Raw genomic sequence first — 19,981 nt, 5'->3', positions numbered from 1 at the left:
GGGGTGTCACAGGAGAGAAAGTGTGGAAGCCAGGTGGCAAAGTGATCCTTGAACTGATGAGAGGGGCCGGGAGGACGATAAACCACCGCCACTCGAATGGAGAAGGGGATGTAGTCTTGACAGCATGGACCTCAAAGGAAGGGAATACAAGTGAGGGTACTTGGGGGATAACATGGAAGGTACATTTGGGTGAAAGGAGCAGACCAACGCCTCCACCTGCTCTGTTGTCCGATCTTGGGGTATGAGAAAAGTGTAGTCCACCATATGAAAGAGCAGCAGCAGTGATGGTGTCTGACTGCTGGATCCAGGTTTCAGTAAAAGCCAGGAGATTGAGAATTAGAAAGGAAGAAGTCATGGATGAAGGATAGTTTATTACACACAGAGGAGAATTCCAAAGGGCACAATTGAAAAGACAGAAGGCATGCATGGAATATTAATAAGGTTAGAGGGGTTTCTGAGTGTAGCAGTTGGGAGGTTTGACTGGCTATAACATGGGGGGCCGGGGTTGGGAGAAATGTCTCCAGCGACTAGGAGAAGGAGGTTAGAAAGAGTGAGCAGATGGTTAAGTGATTTGTGAGAGCTTCTCTTGTGTTGGATGGTGGGACTGAATGGATCTGCGCTGTTAAGCAATGTGAACAGAGTGTGAGTGCTATACATAGGAGAGGAGAGGACAGAGGGGCCGATATGGATGGAGTGTAAAGAGTTAATGCAAGGGCGGTGAAAGTGTGTGAATGCGGCAGCCAGGATATAGATTATACAAATACATATGTTGAATATTTGTTCTGTTCCAAATGAACAGGGATTAGATTTAGATTGTCTTACCTGTCTCCTGCCCTGTCTAACTGCCATGTTATAACTGCGAGTACTTAGAAAAAGTACTTTGAATAAATGTACATGAATAATAGTGCACGAATGCACCCCTGCACAAATGCTTCCCCAAAGTATGTCTACATTTATAGAAGGCTAGCTCTTAGATCTCATTTTTTTTTTCCCCCTCTCGTTAGCAATCAATCTAACTCAGTTGAGACAGCAGGACACAATAAATGTAGTGAACAGATAAACAAATGTCCAGGTCTACATGGATCATAAACCGCTTTGAAACAGTTATGTGATCTCTCTACATGAGGACAAGCAGAAGTGAGTTAAATATCTATAAACAAAAACAATTGCATAATAAGATGACTAACATATATAGATATATGCAGGATTCAATGCCGAAGATAGAATGACTCAGATACCATTCAGGCTGCTTGCTGTCAGGGACTGGAGCAATAGACATGCAGGGTATTTCATGGAGCTTCCCAAGCTATTGTAATGTGAACATTACATGCCTGTAGTGACGAGCGGTGACTTTTGTAAGGTTACCGCAGTTCATGCGCCATTTCTGGGGCAGTTGAGGGCTGGTGTTTTTAGCCTGGGAGGGGGCTAATATCCCTGATCCCTTCCCAGCTAATTAATATCAGCCCGCAGCTGTCTTCTTAGCCTTTGCTGGTTATTTAAAAATAGGGGGGACCCCACACCATTTTTTTTTTTTTTGCGTCCCCCCTTTTTAATGACCAGTAAAGGCTAAGTAGATAACTGTGAGACCATATTAATAACCTGGGGATGCACCATGTCTATTGCCCCTTCCCAGACTATTTAGATCAGCTCTCAACCTTCTGCTTTACCTCAGCTGATTAATAAAAATGAGGGGGACCCCACACCATTTTTTTTCTTCTTATTTATTAGCTAAATACAAGTACAGAAAATAATACATGCCCATCACTGATTATATATCTCACTGACCTCTTTCTATCTATATATCGATTATATTCTGACGGGTCACTCTGTGAATTTATTGTACTCGGCTGATGAAATGTCGGGTTTTCTATGGAATCGCTACTTAAAAATTGCACAGCACACACACATGGTCTGTGTGCCGTGCGTTTTTTTCTCGCACTTACTGACTTGCATTGGTGAGTGTCAGCCGTTCTACACAGCATGCTACATTTGTGTAATTGTGCAGTTTCAGATGTGTGCAATGCCTTATCTTTATATGTGCCTTAATGTAAAGCAATAACCGTTGCTAATTGTAGGCTACATAGTTTATATTACTGTTTACGATGTCTAACTCTGTGTGCAATAGTGACATAACTGAGTTACTTCTCTTTACCTGTATGTTTGTACCGTTTTATTATAAAGTATCCTTCAAGATAACAAGTTTTACAAAACAAGGGGTTGGCTTGTTGTGACAACCCCTTAAATGTTGATTTTCTACAGAATTGCATTGCTATTACCGGTAATTTTCTATGCACCCATCTGGGCACCTGTGACATGACCGTGGGTCGCTGTAGGGTTGCTATGCCAGCTTGGGGTCTGTTGCAGACCTCCATGCTTGTAATTATGGAGCTCCCTTGAAATCCTACCTGTGGCTAGGCTTCAAAGGAGACCGAGATGTTTACTATATGCAGCAAAACTGTTGTATTGCTGTATATAGCGCAAGCTATATGATTGCAGGGAACTAACAAGAACAGTAAAAAAAAATTAAAAAAAATTAAGTTTTTTAAAAAATATGAAAAAAAAAAAACAAATTTCAAACCATCCTTTTTTTTCCCCCATTAAAAATAAAGATAGTAAAAAAAAAAAAAATACAGGTGGCATTGTAAAGTTCAGACTAGTCCAATCTATCAAAATTTCAAAATAATTAACCTGAATGGTAAACACAAATTTATTTTTTTTTGGTTGCTGCAATACCTCAAGAAATGCGGTAAGAAGCAATCAAAACGTCATATATATCCCAAAATGGTAAAACTAAAAATGTAGTCTCACCCCACAAAAAATAAGCCTTCACAAAGCTCCAGAGACTGAAAAATTGAAACGTTACTGGTCTCAAAAAAATAAACAAAACCCAAACCTCTTTTTTTTTAACATTAAAATAATAAGGCAAAATTTGTAGATACTGTTAACTTTTTGGTATCGCCGTAAACTTGCTGATGAGAATCATATTACAAGGTCTTTTGTACCACAAAATTTACACCGTAAAAGCAAAAAGCAATTCCCCAAAAATGTCAGAATTTCCCAATTTTTCCCCACATGGAATTTTTTTCACGTTTTCCAGTACATTATGTGGTAAACAGAATTTTGTCTTTCAACATTACTGCAAAAAATAAGCCCTCATATGTCTGTGGACAGAAAAATAAAAAAACAAAAACGGAAATTGGCTGCGTCATGAAGGTGTTAAACGCATGTCTTTAATGTCCACTGGTGAGTGTAATTTGAGGGGGTTTTTTCTAATTCTTTCAGGGTATTGTGCGCATTCATCTTATAGAAGCAAGCGAACTGGTCAATAAGGATTTTCAGATAGGAGGTTTGATGGCAGGAAAGTCCGATCCTTATGCCATCCTACGTGTCGGGACCCAGGTCTTCACCAGCCGCGTCATCAATGAAAATCTGAACCCTGTATGGAAAGAAATGTATGAGGTAACAGCACATTGCTTCACAGTTATAGCGTGCAGCATCCATGGCCGTGATGGGGCCCTCTATAGAGCACGTTCACGTCAACCATCCACAGTGCTGGGAGGCTGAAACACTTTGACATTATTGGTCACTAGACTGGTCTCATGAGAGCCAAAATGGCGGCAGTACCACGGTCACTGTAATGGGGGCGGCTCAGAAATATACTGTGATAATAAACTATAAATGGCCAGTCTGGCAAAATGTCATGTGTGTCACGCTGCAGCAATGACGTTGTGCCAAGCTGGCTACTGAGTTTAAGAGGCCGTTCTCGGCTCCAATGCAGCTGCCGAAAATACTGTGACGGCCAATGGACCGGTTGTGTAAATCGATTTTTTTGCCTGCTAGGGGTATGTTTGCTAAGGGTATTTTTTTCCTCCTTCATTAAAAAAAAACGCAGTGTTTGACAGGAAAGACTTATGTCAATTTTACTCTTCTTTTTACTGCGTTTTTCATGTTTTTTTAATGTGTTTTATGTATTCTGTTGAATGGATAAAATATCCCAGTAATAACGCTGAAAGTATTGACATGTTGTGGTTTAAAATAAAAACGCACCGCTGCTGAAAAGCATGCAAGAAAAAATATGCAGCATGTGAATGAGATTTTGGAAATATGATTTATTTAACTGCTAGTGTAAAACACTGCATTTTTTTCCACACAGCAAAAAATACAGCAAAAAATACAGCAAAAAATTCTACGTGTGAACAAGCCCTAATAAGCCAATAGCTAAAAATAGCTTGCCTTTCAAACCTCCACTGCTCCGGTGGTCTCCTCTGGTCCTGCTGTTTGTCATAAGTCGTAGATTAATATATTTGCCGCAGCCAATAACTGGATATGTGCCAAACATGCCAGTATCACCGCTAAGACTAATGATTGGCTGCTGCAGCACGTGGTCAGTTATCGGGGCGGCGGGCTCAGTTATCGGGGCGGCGGGCTCAGTTATCGGGGCGGCGGGCTCAGTTATCGGGGCGGCGGGCTCAGTTATCGGGGCGGCGGGCTCAGTTACCGGGGCAGCGGGCTCAGTTACCGGGGCAGCGGGCTGAGTTACAGGGGCGTATTGCCATGCTGCTGGGTAAATAAGTCCAAATATTCCCTAATATATAGTGCGGTAACAATTATTGATCTTCTATTGGGAATTAGGTTTATTAGCAAAATTTACGTTGTTTCTGTATTTGGCAATTAACCAATGAAAGAAGAACCACTTGTCCCTTTATATTTGTTGTGTTGATCTAATGAAATAGTTTTAGCTTGACTGGATGATCGCCAATGGCAGGAAGATTATAAATTGTGCTTATGTGTGAAGTAAAATTCTCCCTTTATCATGACGTCCCCTGCTCCTATGTGCAGTATGATACCTTTCCCCATAATCTTCTTGGTCACACATGCAGGCTATAGTACATGAGGTGCCAGGCCAGGAGCTTGAGGTGGAGTTGTTTGATAAGGACCCTGATAAAGACGACGACTTGGGAAGGTAAGAGATTACTTTTTTTCCTTTTATTCTTTTTTTAAGAGAAACTGTCTTTTGAAAAAGCGCTGTTAACCTGCAGATAATTATAATCTGCAGGTTAATAGCGATCTGCGGCCATTGCACTGAAAGCCCCGCAGCCAAGAGGAAATGAACCTTATTCCTCCGGCTTTCAGTCATAGAGGTGTGGCTGGCATGGCTTCAGTACTGATGCACTGCAGAGCTGGCTGTCAGTCAGTGCCAAGGGCCTGGATATAGTGCATCAGTACTGAAACCACGCCTCAGTAACTGAAAGCTTGAGACTTTCAGGAGGAGTAATAGTTCATTTCCTCCCGATCACTGAGTTTTCAGTGTGGCGGCCGCCGAGCTTCACAACACTATTAGCCAACAGAATAACCCCATATCTTAACTTTTAATGGGGTTTGTTTACAACATGCCAGGTTTCCTTTTAAAGCCAAAATGAGGTTTGGGGGAAAATGAAATGTAAAGTCTTGTGAGATAATGGCTTACATGATTATGTGCAATACATGTTCACTTTATATTTAAGGTGTTTGTTTTTACTACATACCATTTTTTTTGCTGACGTACTGAAAGTAAAGCATTGTGCTTAAAGGGAGTCTGCCAGCAGATTTTTGTTATGTAGTAACCGAGACTCTGATTCTAGTGATATGTCATTTACTGGGCTGCTTCCTGCAGTTTTGATAAAATCACTGGGTTATTTGACCTCAGTTATGGTGTTCGCTTCCTTTCAGTCTAGGAGTTGACTTGGCCACCAGCCAAAATATGGAGATGCTGGGGCCTCAACACCGATCAAACACTTTTGACCTAAATTATCTCAATTTATTCTACAGTTTTTCTCCTGCGCTCAGTAGCTGATAGTGTGGTTGCTACAAACGTAGGTCAGTGCAGATTATATACTGTTGTCTAAACTGACCCCATGGCTGCACCTCGCCAGTGAAGCCCACCTCACAGTTTTCGAAGATCTTGATGTAGGTGTATTCTTTGTAGTGTGTTCTTGGCAAACATTTTATCAACTGGCATTTATCCAAGGCGAGTAAAGGCCCATTTAGAAGGGTCAATAATCGGGGTGCTAGCTTTCATAGAAAAACACTTATTCCCAACTGTTGACCCATCTGAATAGTCAGGCAAGCACCCGACGAATGAGAAAAGCACTCCTTCATAGGGTGCGATGATATTTAATCCTTATTGGCAGCACAACTTCCTAAACAGCACTTGTGTTCCCGTTACTTATAATAATCAGAGTGTACAGGATGATATACTTAACACATAGCATTTGGATCATCCTGTGTAAACAGGCCAGTAATCGACCGATGATTGGCTTGTCAATCTGCAGTGATTTAGCAGCCGAGCTTGGCTCATGTAAATGGGCCATAAGGAAATAGTGCAGATATTAGGTTTGGATAAAATTGTTCGTGAAATTCCATGTAAATGCAATAGGAAAATACATTAATCTTCACTTAGTAGGACTAAGTTACAGATGAAACTTGGTAAACTAACAAATTGCTTCTTAGTTTATCTTTGATCTACCTACGTGGTGCGCCCATTTACAATAAAATGTAGAAATTGTTGTCAAACCCAACGGCAATGTCTTAACGGTTATTATCTTATCTGAACATATGTGCACAGAAGCTGACCTTCCTCTCTACATGCAGACCTGTTTCAATGCACTTTTCCTAATTTAGACAGTACTGCTATTTTATTTTTTCTTTATGTTCCTGTTTGTTTTTCTTACAGAGGTGACAGAAGACAGGCCTATTTAGAACATTTTGTTTCCAATTATTGGCCAAGGAAATTTTCTTGTTAGCACGCAGCGATTAAATAAAACGCTCATTCGTTGTGCGCCATGTATTTAAAGCTGGCTTAAAAGTCCTCGCTATCTGCAGCACATCTTTCTGCATGCCCCGGGAATGTGCTGCCGATAACATCATGTGCGCACAGAATTATGGTCCGTTATTAAATGAAGGACGATCAGCTAAATGTTTTACGACTGCGATCGTCCCATATAATCCCAGTATTGAGCATCCTACTGGAAGAGCAGATGAGCCCCTAAAGATGTGTGAACATTTATACACTCACGCTGTATGAAACTGCTTACAATTTGCCGGTCGGTTTGGCTGTATGTTAATATTGGAGTGTTTTTTTCTCCAATGCTCCTTCATTGCTGTTGTTGCACCAGCAGATACCAGGAATAAACCACATACAGTTGGTTGTAGTCTACAAGACTGTATAGAAAATCTAAAGTCTATTTTCTCACTTTAGGAGACTGCTCTTTGTCACACGGAGATCGGCCATATAGAAATTTGATTTTGGAAAACTGTAGACTTATCTTTTTTCCAGTATATATGCCTTATTGCAACAGGACAGTTAGGACTGTTCATTGTAGATCAAGAGCCTTTGTCTAAAATGTCAGTGTAGTTAATCTTTTAGAAAGCTCCCATGTATTATAGCCTTATAATGGTACAATTATAGCCTTATAATGGTACAATTATAGCCTTATAATGGTACAATCTGTAATTAAATGATGGGTTAATTACCTTGTGAACAGTTCCCAGCTGCTGATATAGTAGTACGATACATATTTTTTAAAATTCAAATAAGGTTCTTGCCGTTCCATTCATTATATATGTAATTAGTCAGGACTAGTCCAGCAGGGCATCTTTCCACAGACTAGTCCTGCCGCGGATCTTCCAATAACCGTTCTTGGGGATGATCAGCGGCCTCCATTCAGTCCCTGTTATGGTAGGACCATTATGTAGGCTGTCACTTAAGTCCACAGAGATGTGATTAGAAGATCTGTGGCAGGACTAGTCCAGGGGAAGGAGATGCTCTGCCAGACTAGTCCTGCCTCGTTACATTTGTGATGCTGCACGTTTAGAGTTCATTGTACAAAGCTTGTAGCTCCAGTATGGAACGCCCGATAACTTATTGGAATAAAGAAATCCACACCCATACCGCTGTAACAGAAGTTGGGAATAATCAGACGATGTGTCAGACCTTCCTTTTGAAAATATTTGCAAAGTACTGTATCCGTGCAGCCATACAGCCTGATAGGGGGTATCTAGGACTTCATAAAAAATGAACCTAAGAATTAACAGGCAGGTAATTGCAACTTACCTGCCTGTTGTGCACAGCGCTGTTTTTCCCCGACACAGAGCAGCCACAAATTGCTCCTTTGTGGATTCAAAAGCCTCTGCTGACGTCAGGTCTACAGAGCGAAGCCTTCTTCTCCGTTTCGCTCTGTTGATGGGGTGGGACTTCCGACATAATGCTGATTGATAGCCGTATCCCCGTTGCCTAACCAGGGGAGCCGGCTGTCAGTCAGAATAGCATCAGAAGTCCCGCCCGTCGCTTCAGCATTTCGTAATCCTGTCATAATGATGGGTGTGCAGGAGTAACATGCACCAAATTCATTACAAGCCATACACCACTTAATGGATTGGATGTGCCTCACCAAAGATGTTCCTCCAGTCTGGATTCTTGCCCAGCTCCAACCACTTTGTCAGAGCTGGCAGAAATTGGTGTCAAAACGACAAATGATGCAAATGTTCTCACAATTTTGCAATGCACCCACATTTTGCAACATTTGAAGGACCGTTATGGCCTGGCAAAAATACACCTTCACGAATCGGGTCAATAGACTTTTTGAATGTCTAGAATATTTGGGGGGATTTATGTATGTTAGTAATTACCTTTGTTTTTCTTTTCTTTGTTTTTTTATTCCCTATTTTCATACCTACAACTGTGTTTGCAGATCAGTGTTTATTAACCTTGTTTCCCCTCACTCAGAATAAAGTTGGATCTTGGTGAAGTGAAAAAAGCTCAAGTACTTGATAAGGTTAGAGCCCGTGTCAATTACTGGGTGCAATTTGCTTGTGGTCTTCCTGTACTTAATTGTTTCTGTCTTCTCAGTGGTATGAACTTAATGATGTCAAAAGTGGGAAGATACATCTCAGACTGGAATGGCTTACTCTTATGCCTAATGCTTCCAACCTTGAGCAGGTAAATAAACCCTCGTTATTTGAGTTGTGTTCAATAAGTGTAATTTATCAATGTACGTGATAACAATACATGTAAAACTTCTGTATACAAGTCCTTAAAATATATGGCACATATGATCCAAATCTCTCCGGTTACCAGTGGGTTTTCTTAGGCCCCTTTCACACATCAGTTTTTTGCCATCAGTCACAATCCGTTGGCTCAACGGATCCATCGCAGATTGTGAAAAATTGATGCAACGGATTCGTTTTTTTGACGGATCTGACTAGCAGATCTGGCTAATTGGATCGGAGCATGCTCCGTTAAAAAAAACCCTGAATCCGTCTCCGGATTCCGTCATTTGAGTGATCCGGCACCATAGGCTTCCATTCTAGCAAACGACGGATGGCGATGGATCCATCGCTGTCCGTTTTTTCGCCGTAGACAAAAAAGTTACTATGTCCGTCGTCTCCGGCCGCCGGACAAACAATTCTCAACGTATCCAGCGAACGACGGATGAAACGTGAGGCCATCCGTCGCTAATACAAGTCTGAGATCCGTTTTTTTTCCAAATTCAATGGATTGCGACTGATTGCAAAAAACTGATGTGTGAAAGGGGCCTTAATCTTGGCCGACTGTTTAATGTGAATTAGGGTCTCCCGACTATTGTCCAGTCTCGCTATTGTCGGAGACATGTAGTGCCTGCTGCCCTGTGCGCACACAGTCTTGCATTTTTTCTACCCTGCTTGACACACTTATCAGTAAAGGTACCTTCACACGAAACGACTTTATAACGATATCGCTAGCGATCCGTGACGTTGCAGCGTCCTGGCTAGCGATATCGTTTCGTTTGACACGCAGCAGCGATCAGGATCCTGCTGTGATGTCGCTGGTCGCTGAATAAAGTCCAGAACTTTATTTGGTCGTCCGATCGCCGTGTATCGTTGTGTTTGAAAGCAAAAGCAACGATACCAGCGATGTTTTACACTGGTAACCAGGGTAAACATCGGGTTACCAAGCGCAGGGCCGCGCTTAGTAACCCGATGTTTACCCTGGTTACCAGCGTAAAAGTAAAAAAAATAAACAGTACATACTCACCTGCGCGTCCCCCAGCGTCTGCTTCCTGACACTTACTGAGCGCCGGCCCTAAAGTGAAAGTGAAAGCACAGCGGTGACGTCACCGCTCTGCTGTTAGGGCCGGAGCTCAGTCAGTGTCAGGAAGCAGACGCTGGGGGACGCGCAGGTGAGTATGTACTGTTTATTTTTTTTACTTTTACGCTGGTAACCAGGGTAAACATCGGGTTACTAAGCGCGGTCTTGCGCTTAGTAACCCGATGTTTACCCTGGTTACCCGGGGACCTCGGCATCGTTGGTCGCTGGAGAGCGGTCTGTGTGACAGCTCCCCAGCGATCAAACAGCGACGCTGCAGCGATCGGCATCGTTGTCGCTATCGCTGCAGCGTCGCTTCGTGTGAAGGTACCTTTAGGTTAAGAGAAAGCAGTTTGATGGCATCAGTGTGAAAGACTCTGATCTCTTTGAGGCAGTGAATGTGCTTATCTAAGGAAAAAAATTATCTTAGTGGAATATAATCCATGGAAAGTTTCTGAAATTTCCACAAACTGGCATGAAAAGATTTATGTGATAGAAATGATTTTGTTTTTCTTGAGTTTATCATGTGAATTACATGGATTTTCTGCCAACTTCGCTCTTATGTAACGGACACATTGACTATTGACTGACTTTTCTGGTATGCAGTATCGCCGTCATGTCATAGTCTTGTGCATCTTACACATTGCTTTTCCAGTCCAGGCCACATCCAATGTTGGGTGTTAGGGTGACCTTCCTTTCTTCACACCTGTGTTTACTTACCTCCCCAGGTAATAAACATGAACAAAAAGATAACATCGAAAACAAATGAAGAACCTTCTGCTGCCTTTCTCATGGTGTACTTGGACCGAGCCGATGACCTCCCTGTGAGTACACGCGGAGGCAAACACCAGTTCTCTGCACAGTTTAATATAAAAGGAGACACTAATGCAGAACAATGTGGAACGAATAGATCTGCACCACCCTCGTCCATAATGCAGTCCTCCGTGTCAGCCGTATCAGGGCAGTCTTCTCTACGGCTGCCGGCATCTTGGGTTGAGGATGTCGGCTGCAGAAATGAAGACTATCAAGGAGGACTGGATGCCAGACGAGGGCAGAACAGATCTTTTTGCTCAACTGTAATACAGAGTGTGAAAAACATTGGAATAATTACTTGAGCAAGAAATATATCCACAAGTATTTTGTCATAATCTGTGTTTCTTGTGAAGTAAAGCTCTTTGTGTTCCATATAGTGAATTTTCACTTTTTAATTGTTATGATAAAAGAAATTAAGTTTTTGTCAATTCTGTTGAACAATTTTTGTCTCTGAGAATAGATGTAAACGGGTCTCAATGGCTATCTGTTTAGAATCACTGCTTTCTTCCATTAATTGAACAAAGGGCCATGTCTGGTTCAGCTCTGTGGCCTCGGTCAGTGGATCCTACTCTTTTATCTGATAACTGCCCATTTTACAAGGGTATGCCGGGCACTCCGAGCATGAATTACTCCGATCCCCAGAAACATGAATAAAATAATTTGTACATCGTGGATAATGTAAAGGAGTGGCAATTATTTCCACATCTACTAGTAAATTCTGAATTATGGTGTGATGTTTAGTGGAGTTTACAGGCATTACTTTAATGCTATAAACATGAGGATGAAATAACAGTAACACCATTTCTATAAATCACCCAGAATGTTCTCTTTATGTGGATAATTGTGGAGTGCATGTTATGTGCTCTTGTAACGTAGAATTGTGGCACGGTGCGAATGTACAGAGTTGTTTTTCTTCCCTTTGGGTATGTGCACACGTCAGGATTTCTTGCAGAAATTTCCTGAAGGAAACCGGAAATTGTCTGCAAGAAATCCGCATTTATTTATTTTTTGCGTTTTTTTCCCGTTTTTTTCGCGGTTTTTTTTTTAGCATTTTGCAAGCAAAATTAGCTTGCAGAATGCTAAAGTTTTCCAAGCGATCTGTAGCATCGCTTGGAAAACTGACTGACAGGTTGGTCACACTTGTCAAACATAGTGTTTGACAAGTGTGACCAACTTTTTACTATAGATGCTGCCTATGCAGCATCAATAGTAAAAGATAGAATGTTTAAAAATAATAAAAATTATGTTGCCATGGCTGCTTTTTTCTGTTCACATACTGTAAGTTTGCTTCGTTTCATGGCTGCCACAACGTTCTATTCCAAGTCTCTGTGATTGACATCTAGAGACAAAGAGCCACTTGTATCAGACCAGATTATTTGTGTCACAGCCTTTTAGTTGTCAAACAAGTCGGAACTGAGAAAACAGTAACGCCAGATAAAAGCTGTATGCCAATGTGATCCATTTATATAAGACTGTGTTCACGTCTATACACAGCCTTGTGCTACAGGACTACGTCGAGGAATACTTCTGGTGTATCCCTCTGATAAAATGCGCTGACGTATCCCTCTGGCATAAAGCTCTGACTAGTGATGAGAGAGTATACTCGCACGCTCAGGTGGTCTCCCGAGTATTTGTGACTGCTCGGAGATTTAGTTTTTGTTGACGCAGCTGCATGATTTATGGCTGCTAGCCAGCCTGAATACATGTGGGGATTGCCTGGTTACTAGGGAATCCCCACATGTATTCAACCAGTCTAGCAGTCATAAATCATGCAGCTGAGGTGACAAAAACTAAATCTCCGAGCACTAACAAATACTCGGAGACCACCAGAATGTGCTCAGGAAAACCCGAGCAACGAGTATACTCGCTCATCACTAGCTCTGACGTATCCCTGTGGCAAAAGGCTCTGACGTATCCCTCTGGCAAAAGGCTCTGATGTATCCCTCTGGCAAAAGGCTCTGACGTATCCCTTTGGCAAAAGGCTCTGACGTATCCCTTTGGCAAAAGGCTCTGACGTATCCCTTTGGCAAAAGGCTCTGACGTATCCCTCTGGCAAAAGGCTCTGACGTATCCCTCTGGCAAAAGGCTCTGACGTATCCCTCTGGCAAAAGGCTCTGACGTATCCCTCTGGCAAAAGTCTCTGACGTATCCCTCTGGCAAAAGGCTCTGACGTATCCCTCTGGCAAAAGGCTCTGACGTATCCCTCTGGCAAAAGGCTCTGACGTATCCCTCTGGCAAAAGGCTCTGACGTATCCCTCTGGCAAAAGGCTCTGACGTATCCCTCTGGCAAAAGGCTCTGACGTATATCTCTGGCAAAAGGCCATGACATATGCCACAGTATAGCTACACTGGTGTAGAGTCATTATTGACCAGAATGCTTAAACAAAAAAACACCTATATGACATTTATTTATGTATAATTTTTTTGTCACTTATCTGTTTTGTGTGCAGATTAAAGGGAATCTGTCACTTGAAAAAACACAATTAACATGCAGATATGAACCTGCCTGGTGCCTGGTCTTAATGCCCCGTTGCTGGGAGTAAATTTGTCCTCCTGGTAGCGTTCAGGTCTAAGTCAGTGCCGGTGTGGGTTCAGTCACCGTTCTCTGTGTATAGAGAGCTGTAACTGAGCCCCGGCAGTGACTGACAGCTGACTAGTGCTGAGCTGCTGTCAGTCATTGCGGTGGCACGGTTACAGCCGCCGCTCTCTATACACAGAGTGGTGACTGAGTCTACACCACCGCCATCCCCGTTACCGAAACAAGAACCCTACCGCTGGGAATAAAGCTAGTTTCCTCCTGCCAGCCGGACTCTGTGTGGTTGCAGCATGTTGTCACAAATCTATTAATCTGCAGAGTAACCCAATATCTGCAAGTTACCGTAATAGTGTTTTTTCACAGGACAGGTTCCCTTTTAACACGTGCGTAATACAGTCTGTGAAAATAGCCTAACATCAGATAGATGTCAGCTAAAAGACCGTTCAGGCTCCGGGGCGGCCTGTGGGGGTCTACGTGAGGTGCTCTGATTAGGTCTTCATAATGCAGACTGCTGACAGGCCCCTGATCCCTCACTGACCTGCTCCATAGTTTACATAATGAATATGATGTATAAAAATCCCCTTCTGCAGGCAGGTGCTGGCTGTGGTGCCGGTGCTGCAGCCTGATCGCATATGTAATGTGTATATAATTCATTTGTTCTTGATAAGTCATTGATGTTTTGAGGAAATGGAGAGTAGGTTCAGCTTACCACGCCGTGTGATGTGAAGTCCCGGTTGATGTTTTGCTGGAGGAGGCTATTCCTGCTGGTGATTGCGGCCAAATAACAGCAGTGAGGGAGGAGCAGTCCGCTCACCATCCTGAAAGCTCTTCTCTAAACTTGCCCCAGTTTTTTAATTTCTTTTTTTTAAATGTGGTGCCCAGAACTGAACAAATCATTCCAGATGAGGCCTGACCATGGAGGAGTAAAGGGGGAAAATTACGCCACAGGATCTAGAGTCTATGCTTCTCTTAATACATCCTAGAAATGTGTTTGTCTTTTTTGCTGCCTCCTCACACTGTTTACTCTCTATAGCTGGTACGGTCATGTCTTAAAGTAAATACTAATTCTTGTAAAATTGTTAGTTTGAAAAATCAAGAAGACTTGGGGGGGGGAAAAATTACAATTAGCATTATAATCTTTTTCAAAAGTTTTTATAATAAAGGGGTTGTTTGGGGCTCTGGACACATTTTTGAAGTCACTCCTATGCAGGTTGCCCAAATGTAACAGTGTGCAATGTGCAAACTGTCATGATTCCCCAGTATTCCCAGTGAGTGACCGCAAGTATATAAGCGGCAGAGGTACGGTCTCATGCAGACTAGATTCTCATCTGCTTTTAAAAGAAGCAGATGGAAATGTAGACCGCATAACAGCAATGCCAGTCACTGCTCACTCAAGCTGGGAACATAGGATAGCAATGCGCACACTGTCATGATTCGGTAGCATAGAATGACCTCAGATATTTATCTGCAGTCCAGAAAAGTCTTTAAATTGTTATCCTTTTGATATTTATTTTTCTTTTATAGCTAAAGAAGTCAGCTAAGCAACCAAATCCTATGGTACAATTATCGATACAGGACGTTACACATGAAAGCAAGGTAAGCGACAGTGGTACTTAGTCATAGTGAAGCCCTTTGTCAGTAAAGCTGTAGCACAACGGTATATTGATCTGATATTCCAATATAATCCATCCAGCAAAAGAAATCCACCGACACGGCTATATTCAGATTGCTGGCACTGCGGCTTTCAGAGCTCCTCTAGGCGCCCACTCTTGCTTTGGTTTTCACAAACCCGCCATGCGTGCTTTGGTGGGCACCATGTAAGGCTCTATTCTCACCAGTGTGTTTGGTTTTTTTTTACTTATTTTTCTGATTTTTGCATTTATGAATGCTAGTTTGCAATGTTGTTCGTTCCTTGAAAACAGTCCTCATTTTAAGTAAGTGGGATGATTTTTTGGGGAATTATGTAGGAGCTGGTCTGTTATTTTAGTGTTTGCCGTGTTTTAGACCACAAGTTATGATCGCAGTGGCAGTGACCCTTGGTGCAGTGACGTAATGCTCTCTGGTGTATGATTTTGCAGACTGTGTTCAACACAAACAGTCCTGTATGGGAAGAGCCCTTCCGATTCTTCCTACGTAATCCTAGCCTTCATGACCTTGACATTCAGGTGAGATGAGATTTTCTCTAGTACGATCACTGCGGTCAGCAGGCTGCAACGATCAGATAGATAGAAAGTGGCGTGTGTTTGTTTCTTACCAGGTAAAAGATGATGATCGGCAGCAGACTTTGGGCACTTTGTCAGTTCCGTTGGGGAGGATCCTTTCTGCTGATCAGTTGACGTTGGACCAGTGGTTTCAGCTCGAGAAATCTGGACAAAGAAGCAGAATTTATCTGAAGCTCGTTATGAGGGTAATAGCAATATTTACACAGTCTACATACACTTAGAATTAATTAGTGACCCTACCGCCATGTGCCTCCTAGATAAATAGTTTTGAAGAATTTTGGATCATCGCATTATGTAATATTAATGAAAGCAGTCACTCAGGCGATAAATTAGTAAAAGAAATACTAAATGTAAAAATTAGTAGTGGCCTGTGTGGCTATACTAATATACTAGGAGATTGCTTAAATGGCCAAACTATATTTTATACTTTTTGTAAGCAGCCCTATATTCTTCTTGCAGATCTACAGGATCATGGGATATTATGGGTCACTCCAAACTGTTCATATATGACAATATACGATGTCTCTGCATCTTTAATTTCAGCAGTTCTCAATTACGTTCATTCACATCATAATGTTGAATTATAACCATATAGAAATATACAAAAAATAATTTTTTTTTTTTTTTTTTTTTTTTAGATCTCGATCATTATCTTATGCACAGAAAAATGTTTTCTTAAAGGAAATCCTCATAATTGGAGTTGTAAACAATTTAATGTGTAGTCTGAGTTTCTCAGACAATTTAGCAACAAGTAAAAACACAAAACTTAAAAACAATGCTTTGGTTTATGTTTTTTGTTTTTCTGACACAGATTCTGTATTTGGATCCCACTGTATCCCCGGTCACAGGATCTGAAAGCTCTGATCTAGTAGAATCAACTTGTGGCTCCAGTGTGGATAGGCCCCCAAGGCCGAATAAAACCAGCCCTCCTGAGAACTTTGGCACTGAGGTAAGATGTGGTTTTGTATTTCACTGTATTTTAGTATTCTTGTCGCAGCTATGTTGATCATAATGTGTCCCATTGATTCAGTGACGGCTTTAGAGTTTTTGAAGCCAAATTTCATTAACCGCACAATTATTGATGAGTTTCCCTATCAATAGCTGATCATAGGGACCCCAGAAATGAGACCAGCCACGATCTGTTTCTTTCCATATCCCTTATAATATTAGATGCATTACTTTCTGCTACAAGGTTATCAACAGCATGTCCCTATGAACGACGATCATATGTTGCCAGCTATGTGACATGTTACTGCACGGACAGAGAATAACCTACCATTGTGTAACGCACAATATAATTGGTATTGTTAGCTGATGAGCAAACATCCTGGTTAGAATCCTGGCTCCATTGTTCTCAATTACTGCAGCCCAGAGCGCCAAACCAGAGAACACAATGTACCATCCACAATACACCTCTAACTGCGTATCGGGGAGAATTGAATATATTGTATTGTTCTAATATACATGTTATGTTCTACCTTACAGTACAGTAATGAAGATGTCCATATCCTATAATGCTTATTTTTGCAAAATGACTCCTAAAATAAAATGGCAATTTTGTGGCATATTAGATGACCACATTTAAGAGGATCCAGGATTTGGTTATAGAAGTATTTGCGCAACTCCCATAGAAGAGAATTGACATTACAGAAACCGCATACTGTCCTCCACTGGCCATCATATATAAGCAGGTTTTCCCATCATAGCCATTCATTGCCGAGAGGGGTTTACCCCTTTACCCCTTCATGACATATGACGTACATTTACATTGGATGTCGTGTCCCTGACTTTGATGTGTGCTCGCCAGCCCAGCCTGCATCTTTCCTGGCTGATGATGGCTGATTTAATCCAGAAGCATTTAACAGGCTGTTGGTCTCTAACAGCAGCATGTAACGCTCGCCGGCAGGGGGTGCATCAATCCATGCGACTTGATGGTGGGGCGTCTTGATGGCGGGGCATCGATGGGTTGCTATGACAGGCCGGGCTCTGCTGAATCACTGCTTTGTGCAGTACAAGTGATCAGACGATCACAGGCTCAGCTCCCCTACGGGGACTAACAAATAGTTCTAAGTTTAAAAACAGTTTTAAAAATATGAAGAAAAAAAATAATCTGAAAGTACAATTCACCCCCTTTTGCCCCATTAAAAATTAAAAAGTACACATATTTGGTATCACTGCATTAGTAAAAGTCCAGTCTATCAAAATCTAAATAGATGAATCTGATCTGTAAACTGCAAAATGAGAAGAAAAATCCAAGTTCCAGAATTACCCCGAAAAAAACAATTGTAGAATTGCACTTTTTTTGCAATTTCAATGCACTTGGAATTTTTTTCCCCCACTTTCCAGTGCATCACATGAATTAATGGTGCCATTCAAAAGTATAACTCGTCCCACAGAAAACAAACCCTCATATGGTTAGGTTGATGACAAAATCAAAAAGTTACATCTGTTGGAAGAAGGGGAGGAAAAACATTAATAAAGTTAAGGGGAAAGCTGATAGCTGAGTATAGGTTCCTGGTGACATTATGGCAGAATTCAGGCATCCATGAACAGGCCACAATGCACAAACCGGCTGCGGGTCTCCTGATCTGAACACAACAGTCACGTTTATGCTTCTGAGCTGGCTCGGGCTGTCTGGAGTCGGGGAAATTGCGGATTCGGAGGTTTGGCTTACCCACTCCACAACCCTGCTATGAGGATGCTGAGTCCAGATGTTGATATAACAGTCTATACTTGGACAAGGCTTCATGGAGTCTCAATGCGGCCTTACTCTTGTCTTTGTTGGAAATCTGATATCAAGGTAACTTATTTTTTTTTTCCTTTTGTTGCGCTAGAATGTGCTACGTGTTTTTATTGTTGAAGCCGAAAACCTTATTGCCAAGGATAACTTCATGGGAGGAATGATTAAAGGGAAGTCTGACCCTTATGTTGTGATCCGATCTGGGGGGAAATCTGTGCAAACCAGAGTCATAAAGGAGACATTGAATCCACGCTGGGATCAGACCTTTGAGGTATCATCTACATGCGGAGCCTTTATAGTATATACTGGGAATGGTTTTACCAGGGAATCTGATATAAATGCATTGCGCTTGTTCTGCAGATCACGGTCACTGATGTCCCTGGACAGGATATTGAGTTTCTCCTGTTTGATAAAGATATTGACAAAGACGATTCTCTTGGAAGGTCAGTACCTGTCAGTTATAATCCTTGTACAAAAACAAGACCATCCATGTCGGGTCTGCTTTATATAACACACTGGTAATAATGTCCGTTCCTCACCACTGCCCTTTATCTGTCAGGGGATTACAGGCACCATTTACAACTGGCTGTAAGCTGCCATCGATCACTTCCTCGGGGGGACTATTGTTACCTGAGGGTAGGCTGGTATAAATTGGTAGAAATAGTGGCAATTGGTTAATTGCTAGCTGGTTTATCTCTCTAAATCAGAAAAATTGCAAAGAGCTTGGAAAGACAAGCACCTTTGCAAATTTCTTATTAAAAGTCCTCTCCATTCTCAAGAATGGAAGAATTGTGGGGTGGGAGTTGGTGGGGTAGAAGTATTTGGGGAAATTCTGGGATTTTCCAAGTGCCAATGTTAATGTTAATTGATCTGTTAATGTTTATTGCTATAGTAATATTTCAATAAAAAGATATTTAATTAAAAAAAAAAAAAAGAATGGAAGAATTTCTAATTTTATAGTTTATTGATCATTGACTAGGTCTGTCCGCGGTGGCTGACCTCTTAGACAGGGAATGGCAGAAACTGCTTTTGACCTGCCAAGGAGGAGCACCTTTAATCTCTAATTACATTTCTGTTTTAGTAAATATTTAATTCCCCCTTGAATAACAATTCTGGATAATATTTTCTTAAAAATGAAATATTTCTGTTACTTCTCCTGGAAATTAACAAAATGACTATTGGGCAAATCTCCTCATCCTGTTGAAGAGCAGTGTCTGTGCACAGTCCTGTCACTGGATGTAGGCATCATCTGTATTTAAGTTCTTGGCTTTTGTAGCTACTTCAGATAATTTCACTTCCTTTCTTCTACACTGAAAGATCTGTGTTATTTAGCAATAAGGTATTCCTGATCGGTCACGCCTTTCATTTCAGCTGTAAAGTTGCCGTGAAAAATGTGCTGAAGCAGAAAAGCATTGATGAGGTAATACTGAACTTCGTCTGGTCATCATTATTTTGTAAACCATATGTATGTGCACGGAAAATTGGCAAAAAATGGGAGAAAACCTGTCTAACACAAAACTAGCACAAGACCTGTAGGGCTGTGATCGCATGCATTATTAGGTTGACAT

At 41.6% G+C, this 19,981-nt stretch overlaps 1 protein-coding gene across 1 annotated transcript in view; it reads left to right on the top strand.

Annotated features, from left to right (window-relative positions):
* The window catches only part of ESYT1 (extended synaptotagmin 1), a 139,692-nt gene that overhangs the window by 89,314 nt on the left and 30,397 nt on the right, over nucleotides 1-19,981 (top strand). Inside the window, exons 9-20 of the mRNA XM_077297549.1 lie at nucleotides 3,283-3,459; nucleotides 4,881-4,963; nucleotides 8,765-8,813; nucleotides 8,888-8,977; nucleotides 10,831-10,926; nucleotides 14,976-15,047; nucleotides 15,530-15,616; nucleotides 15,709-15,858; nucleotides 16,485-16,622; nucleotides 18,508-18,684; nucleotides 18,774-18,856; nucleotides 19,785-19,833. Of these exons, the coding sequence (XP_077153664.1) occupies nucleotides 3,283-3,459; nucleotides 4,881-4,963; nucleotides 8,765-8,813; nucleotides 8,888-8,977; nucleotides 10,831-10,926; nucleotides 14,976-15,047; nucleotides 15,530-15,616; nucleotides 15,709-15,858; nucleotides 16,485-16,622; nucleotides 18,508-18,684; nucleotides 18,774-18,856; nucleotides 19,785-19,833 (1,251 nt within the window). The remainder of the gene's footprint in view (nucleotides 1-3,282; nucleotides 3,460-4,880; nucleotides 4,964-8,764; nucleotides 8,814-8,887; nucleotides 8,978-10,830; nucleotides 10,927-14,975; nucleotides 15,048-15,529; nucleotides 15,617-15,708; nucleotides 15,859-16,484; nucleotides 16,623-18,507; nucleotides 18,685-18,773; nucleotides 18,857-19,784; nucleotides 19,834-19,981) is intronic.

The sequence above is a fragment of the Ranitomeya variabilis genome, chromosome 3 (genome assembly GCF_051348905.1).
Source record: "Ranitomeya variabilis isolate aRanVar5 chromosome 3, aRanVar5.hap1, whole genome shotgun sequence".
In the NCBI taxonomy this organism is placed as follows: Eukaryota; Metazoa; Chordata; class Amphibia; order Anura; family Dendrobatidae; genus Ranitomeya; species Ranitomeya variabilis.
The sequence above is the reverse complement of the archived record's forward strand: the minus strand, read 5'-3'. Positions and strand labels throughout refer to the sequence as shown.